The sequence below is a fragment of the Pyxicephalus adspersus genome, chromosome 2, assembly GCF_032062135.1.
Source record: "Pyxicephalus adspersus chromosome 2, UCB_Pads_2.0, whole genome shotgun sequence".
NCBI lineage: Eukaryota > Metazoa > Chordata > Amphibia > Anura > Pyxicephalidae > Pyxicephalus > Pyxicephalus adspersus.
The window spans coordinates 132,526,979-132,546,762 of NC_092859.1; the positions used below are offsets into that span (position 1 = coordinate 132,526,979).

Below are 19,784 nucleotides of genomic sequence, written 5' to 3' on the forward strand. Positions count from 1 at the left end.
AATAATAATAATAATAATAATAAATATATGAACTCATGGCCCATATTCAAGAATTACGTCATCTCAGCGAATCAAGATGGCCTTAGATAAAAACCAGGAAGAGGAGAAGAAAGATGCTTGTGGTGCCCACTACAGAACAGGGACAGGTGAGTGTATTTTAAAAAATTGTGATCAGGCTGGTAAAGTTTTATCTTCAAAGATACATCATCTGCCTGGTCACATTTCTTATTTCTAGATTTTAGTTCTGCCTTAAACTAGTAAAGGAGCTAAAGCTCTATGCAAATTGTGGTATAAATGTGATAAGGCTCCATTATAATTTCTTACATTGGTGGTGTAGGGCTACCTATACAGTGCATATACAAAAGAATCACCTTTTCTAAATAATCCCAATGTGTTGCTTTACTGCCTGAAATAATGATACAAGAACCATTTTTTTCAGAGACGTATTTAATGAAACGTATAACATCCAAGTGTAATATAGAAAAAAAACAATATTTCAAAAAAAAAACAAAAAAAAAACCAATCACTGAAATAGATCAACTCTTTCCCCTCCTCCTTGTCATTTGGGGAACCACCTTTTGCTTTAATTACAGCCCTGAGTTTGGATACTTTTCTACTAACTTTGCCCATCTAGACATTAAAGAGCTAGCTGTTCATCTTCAGTCAAGCAACAGTTATCTTTCAATCTTCAAATCTTTCAACAGATTTTTAACAGGATTTACGTCTGGGCTCTGACCAGGTCAAACAAGGCCATTTAGCGGTCTCGCCTTCAACCACTGTGTGGTCACATTTAGCTATATGCTTTGGGTCATCTGAATGTTGGAAGATTACCCTTATTCCCATTTACAAGTAGGACAGGGAAATTGATGATATTTTGCCTCAGCCTTGTTGTCTTCTGTCCTCATAATTGCCCCAGTCACTGCTGCAAAGAAACACCCCCACAACGGTATTCTACCACCTCCATGCTTTAAGTATGGTGTTCTTTGCAAGATGAGCTATATTGACTTTCTATTAGTTGTACCGTTCAGTGGTGAGGCCTAATATTGCAATTTTGGTCTCGTCTGACCATATCAGCTTTTTCTACTTGGCCTCAGAATTTTGTGTTTGGCAGCTCTTTAGACTGAATGTAGCTTTTCCTAAGTGGCTTCTTTCTTACCATTCTTTTATACAAATGTTATACAATTCTTTTACACAAAAATAACTGTCCTATGTACACAATGACCACTTTTTGGCATACATTTCTGTAACTTGTTTAAAGCTGTCATATGGCTGTCACTAAGGAAAATTTGGCATAGTTGCTTCTTCAAACAATTTCCTTCTTGGGCTTCTATCCAGGTTGAAGGGAATGGCTGATCAAGGGAGGGCCCTACTAGTACCAAATACTTTCCTAATTATAGTAGTAATTTAAATGATTAACCTAATTAAAATGATTACAATTGATCGCAGATGGATGCTAATTATGTAGCTTGGTGTGCAATGGAGAAAGTAACAAATGATTGAGCTTACAAATACTGTTGAGGAGGGGTAGGATCCTTTATCTATCTCAGTGTTTTTTGCCTTTTAAGTTTCTTTTAGTATGGAGGTAGATGCACGTGTTAAGGTGTAATTAAACCCTAATGTTTTTTTTTTTGCATAGTTTAGTTTTGCATTTTTTCAAAGAGTCTGCACAGTATATCACACAAAATTCTTAACTCCTTTTGTAAATTCACCGATCTATCTAATTATCTCATTCCCAGTCAAAGCTATGGCCCCAGCAGTAATGAGAAGTGGACAATGTTGCTCTGCTCTATGTAATTTGACTGTATGAGGACCTGTGTCCACTCGATAATGTTCGCATCAAGTGTATTTTGCATTTACATACAACACAAGCCAAAGCTTGTCAAGATAGGTTCTATCACTTGTCAACTCCCACAATGTATCCATATCTGTCATTTGATAAAACAACTTCTGATAAACATACATTCATTTCTAGATGGCAACACCTGTGAGGTTCTATGGGGCATCTAATTTTGGTGAAAATAAAAAAACTAAAATAACATATATTTAATGGCTGCTTGTGGTAACATTGAATATATTAACACACACTATTATGGTAGTAAAAATGAATCCAAACTGAAGTATGGCTGCATTGGGAAAATAAAGGAAAAAAAGGAGAAAAATGTGTGTAAACAGTCAGCTGATGTGCTTATAAATCCACCCAAGCTAAACCTTGTATCCTCCATTTAAAATAACATTAAGACATATAAATTTGTATTGTATGGTTTTTGAGCCGCACACCTTTAGCAGGATCCCTTAATCCAGTTTGCAGGAAATCCATAGGGGTTTAACACAGTTTGATTTGACTATAAAAGGTTTCGCTCATGGTTTACTTAAAGCTGATGACCTGTAATGTGGCACACCTACAAACAATTTATGGAACAGTAGTTTTTGGGATTAAAATATTTTGAATCAATTTACCGTTGTGTTATGTTGTGTTTGTGTGCATTAATCTGTATGTTATTTTTTTTATGTGCGGAAAAAGAGAAACATGCTCTGGCCATATCCTTTTTCTGTTTAGAGTTTTTTTTTAATGAACTTGAGAGCTATAAAGTAGATAGATAGAAGATAAATCCCCATATCACATCACAATGATGCCATCACATGATACAAATGTCATCTTTATAATTCTGGTAGTAATAGAAAAATCTTTTTTCACATCAATGGGAACAATTTGTGCAGCTCTTGCAGCTGCAGTAGCAAAATTGTCATTCTAATAACAAAGTAAGAAAGCAGATAGGTACAGATGCTTGAATATTTTTATATTCAGGTGAATCTCACTCTACATCATAGTGAATCTCATCTAGGTATCATTGACCATATAACAAAATAATTGTGAAAAATGCAGCATTGTCATAATGTCTTGTAAAAAAAAAGTATAAAAACCCCAAAGGAATTGTTGACTCAACATGTTTGATCAGGGAAATATATCTTTGTTCAAACAATGGCTATAGTGTGAGTTACTTAAATGAAATCACAAGAAAATTTGCATTTCAAAAGTTACTGTGGTCAATAACCCTTTCTTTGATTTATCGATTCATAGCACATTGTTGCAGTAGGTCTGGCCTTTGTCTATACATTCAAAAAAAATGTGAGTATGCTCTAATGTTTTCTTTAAACTGAAAAACCTTTTCATCTTGTACATGTATAATTAGCTTACTTTATTACAATCTTTTCCTGATTTTGGGAACAAGCACCTTGACATCAGCTTTTACAAGAGTTGTCTGCAGAACTTGGGTTGCTGGGGTGGCCAGTCCTTGAAAAAGAAATTGTGGATTATTTCCTGTGCAGTAGAATGGATTATATTACATAATTTGGTGACATTTTTAGATCCCTTGTATAAATCCAAAAGCTTCTTTAGAAAGCCCTTTTCATCCTGAAATAATGACACCACACACATCATAACAAAAAAGGGACTCTAAATATATCTGAGGTTTAAGGACCAGCTCCACCAGCATACTTATTATGGAGGTTCTAGCTATTGCCATCCAATCTAGTGCAATGTAATTTTGTGTTATATATAATTATATCACATGCATGTATAGAATTTAAAATTATTATCTTTACAGTTATTTTTTATTTTTATAGTATCAACATATTACGCTGCCCTGTACATTAAATAGGGGTTGCAGATGACAGACAGATACAGACAGTGACACAGGAGAAGCTTACAATTAGCACAAAGTAAGAGTTCCACTAAAATCAATTTAGTTCAAAATCTGTTTTAAGATTTTTCCAGAAAACACAAATGCTAAAATCATTTTCTGTATCCTTATGGGAGAGATTCCCTTTCTTTTCCTGTTCCAACAATCACACAGGAAGTTAGAGAAATTCTCCACTATACATGAAATGAATTAAAAGAAAAAAAACAAAGGATTGGTAATTCCGATTCTATTTAGCATACTCCAACTGCTGCATGAAATCAATTTCCAACAAATTTTAAAGAGCCCCTCACATGAATGAAGCGGTCTGTTTTCCTAAACCTTCACAGCGTTACTTTCTTATTCTGTTTGCTGTATCTCCAGTTGGTACTGAACTTCCAAGGCTAGTTTGATTAATAGGTCTGATATTTATTTGATGTATCAGGCTCTTTATATGTTACAGGACGCAAGGTACCTGCAGTGGATTTGTTGAGAAAATTTCTTCTGCATTAGAATCTGGTAAATAAAAATTAATACCAAGCACAAAATAGACAAGAGCCTAAGAGTAGGTGTGAACTGGAACATGGTAGCTATTCCAGGATGAAGAACTGAAGCATTGAGCAAGCAGGTTATGTATCCTGTATGCATATCCCACCTTATTTTACATTTTGACTGAGGTGTTTTTTTTAAAACCCATCTCCAGCTTGCAAAACCCACACTTGACTTTTATGAAACTTCCAGCAGGTCATTTGAAAAATAGGGTCCTCTTCTTCGGCCTTCTCCAGCAGTAGATAGTCCTCAATGCTTTATAACCACAAACCATTCTGATATTCTGCTCTATGATGATACAACTCCAGGGAGCAGCTCTGTTATGTGCTATCAATAAAGTAAGACGGACTTTCAAAAATACCAGCTATATTCCTAAAATAAACATTTTACATTGCAGGTGATAATAAGAGCATTGGTTACCATGGGAACTTTTTTTTTTTACCAATTTAAATACCTTAAAAAATCAATAGAAAAATGTTCACCCGGGAAATGTTTGGTGAAAGCAAATACTGTGAAAAATGCAAAAGATGCATACTAATCATTCTGCAATCTTGGCAGTTCAGATTATTTTATTCATACATGTGTGAGAGTTCAAAGCTTGAGACCTTAATGCAAAACAAGCTATTATTAAATTCACAAGAATTTGTTTTGTGTACTCACCATAAAATCAAATTTCTCTCTGTGTAATAAAGGACATACTGGCTTTAGGATAATTGGCACTGGGTATATTGGCATCTGCGTCAGTAGGGAGCTAGGTAAACCACAACAAAGGCAGGCCTGGGGTGGCTCCTTCGGGTGGTCCAAATCCCAGCACATGTGCATTGGCTTCAGTGTGATGGCAGTGTAAAACAATATAACAAAAATATTTATATGAACATATATAAACAGGCATGATGTTCCCTAGTGAATACAAAGAAATGGATTTTCAAGAAAGTACAAAAATCCTATTTTCTTTTCTGTTCATTAAAGGACTCCTTTTCTGCTTTAATACCACTTTTTACCCTAATATCTAATCCCCTTTGCTACATCCCAAAGCAGTGACACAGTTAGGCAGCAAATATATAAAACAATAGGCTTACCATCTAAAAGAAACTGACTGGCTAATCAAACTCCCCCCTTTAAAACTTTTCACCCCAAACTGGCATTATTGAATCTGCCACATCCATCTTGTAGAATATGATTAAAATGCGTTGTGAAGGAATTGTTCGATGACCATGAGGCTGCCTTACAAGCCTGGTAGATCAAAGCTAGATGATGAAACATCCAGGAAATTTTAACGTCTTAGTTGGGTACACCAACTGCAAATAGCAATGCTTCATCACATATGTCTGCGCAACAGTCTTTGGAATCCAATAGAGAGGGTTGCAGGATGAACCCTGATGGGGGATTTAGGTACACTCAGACAACATACATGCCAATATAATGGCCACTTAAAATCAATTTTCTGAGAAAAAATGGGAAAAAAGCAATGGCTTCAAACCCAATCTTTTTCTACAAGGTTCAAATAAAGAAAAATCTACCCCATCCCCTCATACGATAAATTCAAAAGTTTAAGCTCTTAAAATTGTTAGATATGTGGTCAGCTTTAGAGTTATGCAAACACTGGGAATTACAGAAGGGAATTATTGCCATGTGCCAGTAGTCTAGCAATCCCATTGATTACCTTGTAGCATAGGATAGTCATCACCCAACACAACCACTTGAAGCTCTTTGCAGTCTCACATTCAAAAAGCCTAATCAAACAGATAGTATAATTGCTAAATATATCAGGCTTCTGGAAACAGACCAATTTACACCGCATTTTTGGAGCCGTCTGGATTTGTGCAGAAGTAGATTACACAAAACAGAGTGATTCTGCTACCAGCTTTAAAATTCAGCCTACATTATACATGCAAAGGATTTTCAGTAGCATTTTAAAAAGCAATGGGAAATCTTCTACATGCAATAGATTATTTCATTGATCCTCCCAATGTCGAAATGGTTCCTGAAACTAAATCTCTTCAAGGTAAACTTAGAGAGGTGGACTTTCTGACCCTCCCTCCCACTGTGGAACTTTTATGCTGGCTGTTTTAGGACAACAGAAACCTTACTTCTCTACTCCTTCCAGTTCCAGTTCCTGCATAACAGTTTTGTATGAACATCACAGCCTGCAAAATCTAATTCTGTAACCATACAAGCCATGCAGAGGGCAGTTACACCTTTTGTCCAATGTTCTGTATATAGATTTTTTCATTTACACTGTGCACTGGAAAAGCAGGTGAAACAAAGAATGGTGGAAGAAACACCCTGCACAGACCTCTGGTGAATCACGGTATCTGAAATATTTGGCAGAGCTCACATTCTAAATTCAACACTTTTTTTGGACAGCGTATGGAGTAGATTCCTTTCGTATTTTTTGTTTAGCCAGTTCTGTCCCACTGGGAAAAGTTCTTTAGTTCTTGTCCTAGAGACAGAACAGGTAGTGAGAAAAAGGCCCTCCAAAAGAGAAGGGAAATCTCAACAAGTGAACTCACTAAATGCTTTTCCTTATTCTTCATATAAGAAAATTGTAAAATCCCCATCCCATTCTGCCCCCAAGTCATCAAGGTAAACAGGGACGATGAATCTCCCCACTGGAGACACAGACGCCTAAGAAGATTCTAACACCATTGTATAAACTAAATTAATATTTGGCATTTCAGTAAAGTAAGTAAACTATTAAGTAACAGAAATGAGGGTGCTGCTATGGATGATGTCTGTATGAAAATACGTTTTGCCTAAATCTACATTCCCAGAACAAATAAATATTAGAAAATTTTGAAAAGTCTTCTTTATTTCTGTGTTATGACAGAATGAAGAACAGGAAACTAATATTTTTAAAAATAGACACCAATAGCAATCTCAATGTTTCCCTTGGGACCCTACTCTTCCTATGTTAAAAAAAACGTTATTTGTAAATCTTAACACATTTAATCCTAAGACCCCCCCAAAGTCTCTCTATTAATTAGCAAAACTCCCCATCATGCTAGAGCCTACATAACATTTTGCATGCGATGCAAAAAAAAAAAAACTAAAAAGAGGAGATTTGCATATAAGCTACCAAAACCTCTAGATTTACTGATGTTTTCAAAACAAGTTCAGCGTAAATCGTCCAGTCTTTAACAATCATCCAACTAACCAAAAAAAAGTTTAAATCTGAAAAGCACAAATCAATAAAACAACACTTATGTTGTAAGAGAAATCCCGGTTTGTCTCAAACATTTTATTTTGCTTTTAAATACAAGATAAACATCATTAGAGAACCATGAGGCAGAATTTGTCATATATTCGAAGTAACAGCCCTGTGAAAATTGACTTGGAAACTTTGAGGTCTGTGTATGTAGACGTTCTGAGCCATGGCTTGTTACACACACCAAATTGAGCAGAATATTCATTTACCAAAACAATACACCTCCTATTACAGTATAAAAGGGAAAGTATACATCTTCAAACACTGGCATTCCAAATGTATAAGGCATTTTGTGGTGACCCATCAGGTCACCGATATTACTACAAACCGTGCTGCCATGACAATTTCAGTCAGCAAAGACAAAATGTGCATTTGCTTGCCCCATATAAAATGTGTGCTATCGGCTTACCAGAGGAATATCCTCTGTATGTGCTAAAGTGGCCTTGTTGGAAGGGGGTTTGGACAATTAACCCTTAGCACTGCATAGCAGACACCATACGCTCTCATCACCTCTTTGCCTGGTTCCTACTGAGAAGGTCAAAACTTGAACAGACCTAAGCAAGTTCCCCCCATGTGAAGGAAATCTGGCCAAACAATAGGCTACTTACAAGCACGGAGCACTAAAAAGTAGTTGACAGCAGGGTGACTGTACCAGTGTACTCATATCAATAAGTACTGAATATTTTATTGGGTCCCATAGCATACCATGGTGAATACGTTCAAGGTAATTGCAGGTGTCTCATGACCTGCTATGATTTGACAGACATAGATTTCCTTCCCCATACAGATTTCCTTTAAGCATTCCTTTCTCGGTAGCTATTTTTTTTCTGTAGCTAATCAATTATCAAACTAATATTCACTAGTGACATTGCTATCGCATTAACCATTGTCTGCTCAGGCAAAAAAAATGGCTGCCTAGCTAACATCTGCTACATATTAACTTGAAAAAAGCAGACGCAGGCAATACCCCAACTAATGACTTTATAAAATTATCATGGAAGCAATAAAATCACTCCATCATAAGGGACTGAATATCTAATGTCACAGTAATGTCTTTCTTTTTAATTAGGTATGCTTTATTCCTAACAATACTGCAGCCTAGTAAAGCTTTCTTCTGTTGAATATGGATAACCGGTTCACTTCCAGTGTATGTCCACTAAAAACCGATAACCCTTTTTTATCTTAATAAAACTGGAATAATTTCTTCTGCTTTTACATTTGAAAATCATAGGATCTAGGCTCTATTTCCAACTGGGACTTTGCTCCTCAAATGTTAAGTAATGTCACAATGCCCCCCCCTGCTAGATTCTCCATAGTAATATACCTAAAGTGTGAGCAAAAAAAAAACAAACTGCTCAAATATGGGGCCACAACTCAAAATGGGGTCTTGAAATGTAGGCCTATACCGACTTGTTCCTTGCATAAACACACAAAGGTTACTGTAACTCATGGTTCTTTGTGCTGTGCCATTATTTATGGCAATTTATGCAAGTGTGAATCCATCCATAAAAAGAAAAGTCGATATGTCATTTTCATGTGCATCCAAACATTTCTAAATTAAATATCAAAGTCAATGCAAGTTCTTATTAAAGAAAAACTACCCCTTTTATATAGTTAGAAAGGATTTCTGTGTATGAATACAACATGAAAACTCTTTTCCACAAACAACCACAGCAGTAAATATTACTTTGTCTTTTTGCCACTATATTCTATACAGTATCTTTAATAAATATTTCTGTATTTTACTAAATATATAACTCTTATTTATAGCTTCTAGAGATACATTTGTTCTTGCAATTATATTGTGGCAGTGTATAAAGTTCAAGTGACCCTGTCATCTTACAGCAATACCTTACTAGTAAAAATATTGCAGTACATCCATCACAGACTCTGCCTCATCCAATGTGTCATAGGAATTATTGCAAGGCTTGCAGAGTACTGTTTGAAACTGTACAACCAGTAAGCTTTCTAGTCTACCATTTCTTTTATTGCATTTCCAACCTAGAAGTGGGACTGGAGGACAGAAGAGGGGACTATTTTTGCCACTTTGTGATTCAAAAATGTATATATTTTGTTACTCTGTGATTCAAAAATGTATATATTTTCCCTTAGTAACATACATGAGTAAATATTATACATAATCACACATTTGGTTTTGTTTTAGTGTTCAACTATCAAATTTTATAATTTTTTTTGTCTGATAAATGGTAGAATTTTAATGGCTATGATTTATTAGAAACAGTAAAAAATGGCTTTAAAAGTTTAGGCCACTACTGGTTGCCAGAACAGACTAAATTGATACCAGCACTCAAGGTGCAAAAAGAGAAAGAAAATAAAAATAAAAAAGCACAGCAGCCTCTAGGCCATCATTTGCACTGTAAGGGTCTAGTGTATATAAAAAAAAAAATCACCACACTCTAGCTATCTATTTCTAGTTTGGAAAGTCCTTGACGGAATTCGTGCAAATCATCAATTTTTCCATCTAATATATTCAGGAAGTGTTTAAGTTCCAGTTTCAAATGGCCTTGTCTGTGCTTGCTTTCCTCCACATCTTTTCTCAGTGTTCTCACTTTATCTTCTAGTTCTTGGTTTCTCTGCTCGGCATCCTGCAAAATAAATAAATAAATGAGAAAACCACATTAAAAAGGCAATCTAACTGCAATAATGAAGTGCTGGAACATGAAATAGTTTACTGAATACATCGAGGAGCCTTTCTCAACCTTTACCTTTTGATATCATTTTCAGGTATAAGGGAACTCCTACTAAAACCAATTTCCTGGTTATTGGTCTTGAAGATCCACTAATAGAACCAGTAATTTGGGAGGAAAGCCTCTTACACTGGTAGCCACAAAGTCCACTCATTGCTGGCTGGAATACCGCCCTTGTGGACTACTGTAAAGATTGTTTGTACCATGCAGCTCGCTCTACCAAATGGTGAAAGTTCCAGAGCTATGCAATACCAAATAGTAGATCAGTCAACAAAAGTTTTAGGAACCCCTAGCAACTTTTGAGGGACCCTGGCTGAGTAAAGCAGACACAGAGGATTATTTCTCAAACCATCCACTGGTAATATAGAATATACATAGTAATACATGATTTTAAATAAAGCCACTGGACCAATTTAAATGAAGAAACTGAAATAAAAATCCAATCCACACATGGCAAACTTTTTACATTATTAAACTAAAAGGTTAAACCCCTAGCAGAGGAAAATTTATTGCTTAAAATGCCATATTCGCACAGGTCAAATGTCACTTGAATCACTGTGCAAAGGTTCAGGGCAGGCAATGACGTAGTTACATAAACTGGAGGTTAGGGATTCTGCAAATCTCTGTATCTGGCTATAAAGTGTCTTTATCAAAGTCATTGTTTCCTAACATCAACCGCCACCTAAACATCACAATTTCTAGACTTACAGGTCTATTCTTACGTTTCGGGGACTCAAAATGTGCTAGCATCACTGCCAGGCAACAAGCATTTTAAGAAGGCAGTCTTAATTTTCAGCCTACACTTTCAGAATCAATCCTATGCGATTCCTTTAACATTGTAATGCAGAGGGAAGTATGGCAACACATGGCATGTTCTACATGTTTCATAAAATAATTAACATGCCAAGCCTACTTTGTCTAAGGATGGCTCATATAAACCAGTTGTAATCAGAAGACTGTCCTCTTCCATTAAAACTGCATACAGATGTTAAGGTTCTGTCACTGGAAATTAATGTTTTTAGTGACAGTAGAATGAACAAACCGTGTAGAGAAGGAGCTGTTCAGCACCATAAAGTGGGGAGAGGGCAGAATGAGGGGGCCCCTGCTGCATACTCCATAGAAAAAGATAGTGGTTGTTCCACATCCAAAGGCCCTTGCACACAGGATATATTTGTGCCTGAGCTGACCACTCATCGCAGGCTTTTATTATCTAGTGTGTACACTCAACCTTTTTAATTCAGTGTTTTATCTCTGGTGCTCTTATAATATATACAAGAAAATCCTGCGTAAAATGTGTAGTGAGTGATGTTAGCCAATTCATATGAATTGCAAATTACAATAATTAAAAAAAAATCTTACTAAAAGGTATATGTAACTCTTTTCAAAGTGTTAGGAAAAAGTAAGTTTATTACACAGCAATATGGTTGTTTATGGCAAATAAATAAATAAAGGGCTGCAAACAGTAAAACTAAAGAAAGCAATAATTGTCCTGGGACTCTGGGATCCTTCTCATGGTAACGGTTTCTGGCATCTCTAGTTTTTAACTTTTTTGTCCAAGAGAAAGTCAAACTTAAAATTATATGTGATTAGCCTTTGTCTCCATGCTGTGCCTCAGGCTGCCTCCTACATTATGTTTAGCTGAAGCCCTTGGCATTTGCATGTAAACCAACTGAAAAACAGAAAGTATAATTTCTGCGGCATGACAATCCCCTGAAAGAGCTTCACCAGGGAGCCAATCTCCTGAGAATCCCTGATTTCTGCACACGCATCAGCAACACATCTAGTGCCAGTTTATTGCCAGAAGCATAATTAAGGAGATAGTTTTTTGCCAAGTCTTTATTTTATTTCTCTGCAATTTTATGTAATAAACAAACATTGTTCTAACAGATCCTCCACTGCCTGATGTAATCTATCAGTGTGCACTATTGCTGTAATTACTCCCAATAAATCTCATACTAGAACACATAATGTGAAAGCAAAATTAATTTTAGCACAGCACAAGCATGTCCTAATATTTCTTTAATAATGAAAATGGCTTTGTATTTTACTGCAGAGTGTCAAAACCAAGTGTGATATTCAACAAAACATATAATTCAAATAATCTATTTCTAACAATACAGCACATACTCCGTTTATTTTAGCAGCACCCCATACAGTCGTAGGTTGACACAACTATGTATTATTTCACATCCCTGAGCATCAGAACATTGCATCTAACTAAAGCGGCATACAATAAGGCACACCCCTGCTCAAATAAACCCCACCTACTTTAGGGGAGAACCACCCCTGCAGTTACTGAAATGTGTACCAAATACAACAATGTTCATAGACATTCAGCTTCCTGACATTCATCACTATTATACTAAACCCATAAGTTCTAGTACTCCAGAGAGTGGAATTAAAGAAAATTCATTCACACATTTTGTTAGAAATAAAAAATTTGCAAGATAATAAAATGTGTACTGGGCTTCTTTTTCCCTATTAACTAATACATTTACCGAGCACAGTGGTGTTGTCATGGCCTTACATTCAGGCCAACAGCTAGGCTGCTATTTAAGTAATGTGGGTCAGAGAGGGCACAGATTTGTTCACAATTATGGGGCATTATTAAGGGCAGATCTGTTTTCAGTTTACAATGATTTTTTTAATTTCAATTGGTCTGTCTGTGTTCTGGACTGAAAAGAATGAAAGCAAATATTGTTTTTATTCTTCAATATATATTATAATAGAGTATCAATAGAGTCATAGGACAACCTGTTAATTGTTTGACTGACCGTGCTATTATTTGGAATTGTTGCTGTGCTTCAGCTACTGTGGGACTGACACCTACTGCGATCACTATATTACAGTGTTATAGGTCTGTGCTGTTTTATTACAAGATATTCATTACACAAGAATAATATTTTGAATATTATATTATTAGTTTTCTGGTGGACAAAGCTTACAACTTATACCAAGCAACTAATTGCAGTTGTATTTCTTTAATACTTCCTTCACATTGATCTCCGTGCTTTGTAACGTCTTGGTGAACAGATTTACCTGCTTAACAAGCCAGTTTGTATTTACCATAAACAGCATGTTGTTTAGGTTAAACTATTTAATCCACAATAATCAATAATTTTCTAAAACTGGAAGTAAAATAAAACACAGCTTTCCTGTAACTATGACAATCAGAACACAAAATGGGGGAATTCTGTACACATTTCCTAGAAATGACACTTCTGCACGTGCAGTTATCTTACCGCTTTTCTCACTATTCTTAACCTATTACAACATGGGGACTGATCATGTGACTATATGGCAGACTCTTTAATTTAGCTCTCAGGTAGTTAAAATGCATTTAATCAATGTGGCTGTCCAAGCACATAGGACATCAGGTAGGACTCTGCAATGAGATTTTCTGAACTCATTCAAAATTGAGTTATAATGAACAGTCATTATAAAATCTTTTTTAAATGACAGGATTTTTTTTTCTTTTCAGTTATTTTTTTTTTTAATTGTAGTTTTTATTATTTTTTGAAAGGATAAAACAAAGTAACACAAACAATTGGGGATAAAAGGTAACAAAGAAATAAATGAAGGGGAGGGTTCACTTGGTACTGGCAATGAACAGATTGATCATAGATGATAATAAATAGAAACAATGCAACAACAAAGCTAATCGTATTTGTCTTTTCAGTTAAGTTTTATTGTCTTTTCACAATTATATCCAATGTAGTCTCATTGGACACACAGCCCTGTCTCTGATGTATTTTACCCACCCGCTGTGCTTACTCTAGACTCCTGTAAAGCTGCACACACACTTGCAATAATTATTGTTGGAAATTAATGACTAACGACCGTTTGTCTGATAATCGTTAACAAAAAAAGTGGACAACGACGCCGATGAACGAGGAAAGTCGCTGGAAACAAACGGCCTTCCCGGCGGATCTGATTGGGCGATGACTGTTCGCAATCTATTGTGTACACGGTCGTTCAGTGATTGTGGATGGTTCTGCAGCACACTTTCTCCTTTACATGTCACTTCCTGCATCGTTCAAACTATCATATCTAGCGTGTGTACATTATTGGTTTTATATCTGAACAATTGTATTATTAAAGCATGTACAGAATTGTGCACAATACGATCATTCAAAATAATCATGCATAATCACTGATCTGTCGTTAGTCATTTGTTTTCTAAGACAATTATTGCACGTATGTACCTAGCTTTGGTGGTGATATATACCAAAACGCTTGGCTACATGCCCAGTGGGACTACATTATGTATGAATTCTGAATCATGTATGTAGTCCCTAATGAAGGTGCGGCTCATCATTGTACAAGGTGGTTTGGAAAGCAACTAATCTCATGTGCTCTGACACCTTACTGTACAATCTTTCAATTACTTTTTTTTTGCTGTTTAGATTTTAATTAAATAAATTTACCAGTTTTTACTTCATACCTAGTAAATTGCCTATTTTTTGGCAATTATTTCTGCTCTAATGTGTGATTCCTGGTGGTTACAGAGTGACTGAAAATTGACACATGGCCAGCTTTTAAAAAGATTATGATTTACAGATTCAGGTTGTTACAAGGACTGCAGATTTGAATGCCCACTGAGTGTCCCATTGGACAGAGTTTCCTTTACGTCCTGTCCCAGAGAAAAAACAAAAAGTGTTAATCTATACAAAGTAAGGAAACATGGTCAGCAGGACAGAGAGAAAGGAGACAGATAGAAAACTACCTGGTAGAGACACATACATTTTGATTATCTACTATAGTGTACTGGCATGTAATGTGACTGTAAAGGCTGTTTTATTGTAAATGCTCCTATTGATTTGAAACCAATACTTTTTCAGTAGCTGTCAGCAAATTAGAAGATGATATACTGGACAGGACTAAAGGAGCAACACCGTTTAGATTTGGAAGCATACTAACAGGAAGGTGTAGGTGGGAAGCCTGTGACCTCTGAACTGCTCAGGCAATAGAGTTGAAGCCAAGAGGTCATAGAGAATTCCAGGTCCTGCATGTTTGCCTGTTCAACAGCTTCTGCACGTGTGCACGGATGCAGTATAGTTTACATTACAAAATGCAATGCAAAAAAAAGTTCTGCTTTAGATGTTATTCACGCAAGGCTGCTGTTTATCTTCTGCTAGATCTATATTTGTAAGTTAAAAAAAAAAAAAAGTTGCATTGATCTCAACCAACTTAAATATCTAACTGAAAGGTTAATGTGCTTTGGGTCTACTATAATAGGGTGAAGACTTTCACACAATCACAAGTAGATCTACAAGACTTCTAATCCCCATCTATTTAGACAAAGGTCTTTTAAACCTTAAGAGATGTCGGCTCTCCCCAGACTGGAAATAATTCTTCCTCCACTTCTATTCTAACCATGTCTGGGGCTCCAGGACCTCTGCTCTTCTGTGAGCCATCATAAATAGAAGGGTCTAATTATATTCTAACCTTAGGTTTCTCTCACTCTCTCACTGACGCCATTCTGTATTCTGCTATCTGACTAATGTCTTCAATAGAAAGCCAATAAATAACTCTCATTTTTACTCCCAAAATCGGAATAAATCATATTTTCCTCGGTTTCTGAAGCTGAGAAAGTTGATTTTGTGCATATAATCTGAGCTCCTAAATAAGAGACCCAGAACAACTTCTTTATTTTTTCATCCTGTTCATGCATCCTGCAGCAAGATTATTGGAAGTCACCAAGAGCCAAGCTGAACCTGGGCCCACTCGTCATAGAATCATCATAATTATTCTTCTTTTGGTCTATGGAAAGCACAGCACCCTAGGGTCAAGGTAAGAGGGGTTCTAAGGACAGGGTATATACAAGTGAACTTATCCTTTAATGCTGCCTACTTGGGCTGCTTCCCTGAGTGAATACTGTCTTTCAAAATCTCCTTTGGCAAGTTGTGGAGGCTGATTGACTCAGTCAAGTCGGTGAAATTTGAATGCAATTTGCATGTAAAGTACATGAATATTGAATTATCTGCATCTCATTCACTATCTCTTTTCATAAATGGTGGAAAGCTAGAGGAAGACAGGAGATTGTGATCAACGTGACCCAATGTAATGTGTTGAAAAGCCTGTTATGCATATCAATTTTAAGTCCAATGTATCCAATATGTTGGCATATTCTGTGCATATTCGGTGCCAATCTGTCTCTGCTGTTGAGTGTCATACACTAGGGCCCCTAATGCCCAAACCCCACAAAAATATTCTCAGCACTGTTTATCTCCTGAGAACAACAAACATGCTGTGAATGTTACCCCAGATTTTTTTGCAAATCAAACTGTAATCAGGTGATAGAACTAAGTCACAAAGATGTAGTGATGTGTAGAGAAAGACTATTTTTACATATCTGAATATTCCAAGTGGAAATTAATAAGACACCTCAATGTTATATATAAGAGACTTTCCTATGAGGAATAAGGTGTGAAATTCTGTTAATAACCACAAAGTGATATTCATAATGACAAAACGAACAAGCCTGACACCACGTTATTACTAGAAAATTAAGCCCCAACCCTCATTCATTTATTAGCTGAAAATCACCTTTTCCAGCAGGCCCTGAATTATTCAAGGTCATTAATGATTAAATAAAAATGGATACCCATACAGGAAAAAAAGAGAGATTAAGTTATCAAAATCTGATTTAAAGTTAAAAATAGATTCTGGATTTTGTTAAGAAATAAAATGATTTTGTTAAGTATTTTTGGTACAGTTTGCCAAAAATGTCCAATATGCATATGGTACTGAGAACAAAACATTAGAGATCATTTTTATTGCAAGTCCCATGAGGAGGCTCCAATGAACATTTAAGGTTATGAATGATTAGCACAAAGGCTTAAAGTATACCTAAAGGCAAATCATGTATGATGTAGAGTTCCCTGGGAGTTAGAGATATAGGAGCTTTTAAAGTTTGCCAATTTTGACTTAAGGTAAAAGTCAAGATGAAGAACTGCCGTCAATACACAATGCAAAGCTGAGCCCAAGGTATTTCTTATGAGGCGCTCTGTTATGTGCAGGGGGCAATTATCAACATCAAACATCCTAAACTAAGAAATGGCCTATTACACGTATATAGAAGTTTTTAAATCTACCCGACACAGCAATGTCTGTTCTTTATGAATATTTGTAAAGGGTCAAGAAATGACAGGTTTCTTTAGCTGTACAAATAAAAAAACAGGTCAACTTAAGTATTTGACTGTTCTTCCATTAGCCTTTAATATGCATGCACAGTCATGTTTTTTTGTGTGTGCATGTGGCATGTGTCCATAAGATTGTTCTCTTACACTGTACACAACAGTCAGAAATCGACGCTAAATTGGCCAAAACTCACCTCACTTGATGGATACACGCTTTGTTAAAAAAAAAAGGTAATATAATGCCCAGTAATTAATCAAAGGTGTGAAAATGGAGAGGTATAGATTAGAATGTTCTATGTACAGGAACCATCTGCTTTACTGATATGTCAGATGGGTGCCATAGATCTTACTTACCTGGAGTTTGTCAGTCACAGATTCGCATTCCATCATCAGCTGTGGGATCACTTCACTTTGTTTCCTGAGGTCTTCAAGTTCCTGGAGGAAAGAACACATTAAATTAATTGAGGGACATTATGCTAATTATGGCATTTTGTATTAGAAAGTAGAAAATGAAAGCAATATGATTAGTGATTTTTTTCAGATCTGATTTTTGTATAAATCATTTAAAGAACAACATTACTAAGTGTTAATACCAACAGAACACACCAGATAATATCAGTCAGGTATTGTCAGACACACAAGAAATCATTAAAATACAGAAACTGGACCTATCTGCCAATGCTTGTTAGCTATTATAGATGAGCAATGATAAACCAGGATAAAAAGTGTATATCTCCCATGATATAACGGTTTCCATGCACTATTTTCTGCTTACAAAATATAAAAACAGTGCTGTGCACCCCAAACACTATCATGCTTTTCCAATGGGCTATATTGATGACCATTCAATCTAATTACCACAAGCTAAAAAGCAATGTAAGTTGCTTTATTTGCCAAAGATTTGTATTTCTTTTAACCAATTTTGAGAATCATATTTGTCTTTAAATAATATATTGCTTATATTAAATTATTTGTGTATAAACACTAACACATGTGCATATGGATTTTCCTGTGAATATCACATATCATATGGCTAAGTACCCTAATTACCCAAGCTCTGGTTAATTAAATCTGTATTAAATATACTTGGCAATAGCAGGTGAAATTTTCTCTGGCACAGGAAAGAACAGACTACATTAAAATTCTCACCTCTCCCAACTTTACTAAAATATTCATGTTTTTGTCCTGAACCTATCCATCAGGGGCACATATGGCTATAAAAACCTAGCAGAGGCTCTGAACTTTCCATCATCTATGCAAAATAAAAAAATGCATCATTCTGCTTGAAGCTGAACTTTAGGTTATCATATCATACAAGCGACAACTGTGCATTAGTTCTTACAAGTGAGAGCTTTGATTGAAAATAATTTGTTAAACAATTGCACACAAAGTTGGCCATTTGGAAACAACAGGACACTCTGCCATGAAAGGGACAGCTCCAATTAATTAGTGGGCCACACTGTAGAGTCTTCTGAAACCAAAAGTTATTTTCGGGTTTCACTTTCAGGCCTTGTTCTATGTGAGCAGCCTCAGCAAAGCTAGTGGGCTTGATGTATTGTATATTTGTTTTCTATGTGTTTTTAAACTAATGAGATTTGAAGCTCTGTGTCTTGGATACAGTCTCCAGGCATACCTGCTCTGAGTTTTTAATTCCTTTATATGTTCCTTGAAGAAACATTGATAGTTTACAGTTAGGGACCACACTTTACAGAGAGGCCTTGACGAGGCAATGTGGGTTTAACATATATTTGCAAACCTATGCAACTAAAACCTCTGTTTTTACCTAAATAATTACGAAATATTCTGCAATGGTCTTAATGTCCCTGAAGGCAGCTTTACAAACTCAGATGCACAAGAGCTAGATAGCCTGGGGACTTTTCGTTAGAGGGACATGTACATGGCCTATCCGCTCATCGTTCCACCTCTACTGATATGGGTAGAGTCTTTATGGGGACTGCTGGTGATGATGGCATTCACCAACACTTGCAGAGGGTTCTTCCTGGTCAGCAGGTGGGTGTAATGGAAAGCATGCTTTACATCCCTGACTGCCATCAGCTTCTTGCCATTGTTCCTTACCATCCACATCATAACATGTTATCACAATGCACAGTAACGTACTGTGGACAGAGTTATTTGCATTCCAACACACAGTACACTGCAACAGAGATGCACTCTAATGCAGCACAAATGCACACCCCTGTGCACTGCTTGGCCCTGTGAAACAATACATTGTGTATGACCGTTTTCGGTGCATTTAAGCGTGTTGCAGTACATAACATTTTGTGAATGGGCCCTAAAAAACCTAACCCAGAGGAACCTTTAAAGTGAATGTAAAGCCAAAACTTATTTTTTATTCTGATTGAACAGGGAAAAACATTTTTTTGATCTTTTAGCAGTGAATTTGGTTTTCTTGTGACTGCCATTCTATAATATTCAGTGAATATAGCCAATGTCACCAAATAGAAATTTGTTTGCATCAGTAATTTCCCTATAGCAGAGC

General features: G+C 36.1%; 1 protein-coding gene across 2 annotated transcripts in view; it reads right to left on the reverse strand.

Annotated features, from left to right (window-relative positions):
• Positions 1-7,452: 7,452 nt before the first annotated feature.
• The window catches only part of HOMER2 (homer scaffold protein 2), a 107,400-nt gene continuing 95,068 nt past the window's right edge, over positions 7,453-19,784 (reverse strand). For both annotated transcript variants that reach the window (XM_072402439.1, XM_072402438.1), the window contains 2 exons: positions 17,639-17,719; positions 7,453-10,040 (listed from right to left, as the gene is read on the reverse strand). In XM_072402439.1, the coding sequence (XP_072258540.1) occupies positions 9,852-10,040; positions 17,639-17,719 (270 nt within the window). In that variant the 3' untranslated portion in view covers positions 7,453-9,851. The remainder of the gene's footprint in view (positions 10,041-17,638; positions 17,720-19,784) is intronic.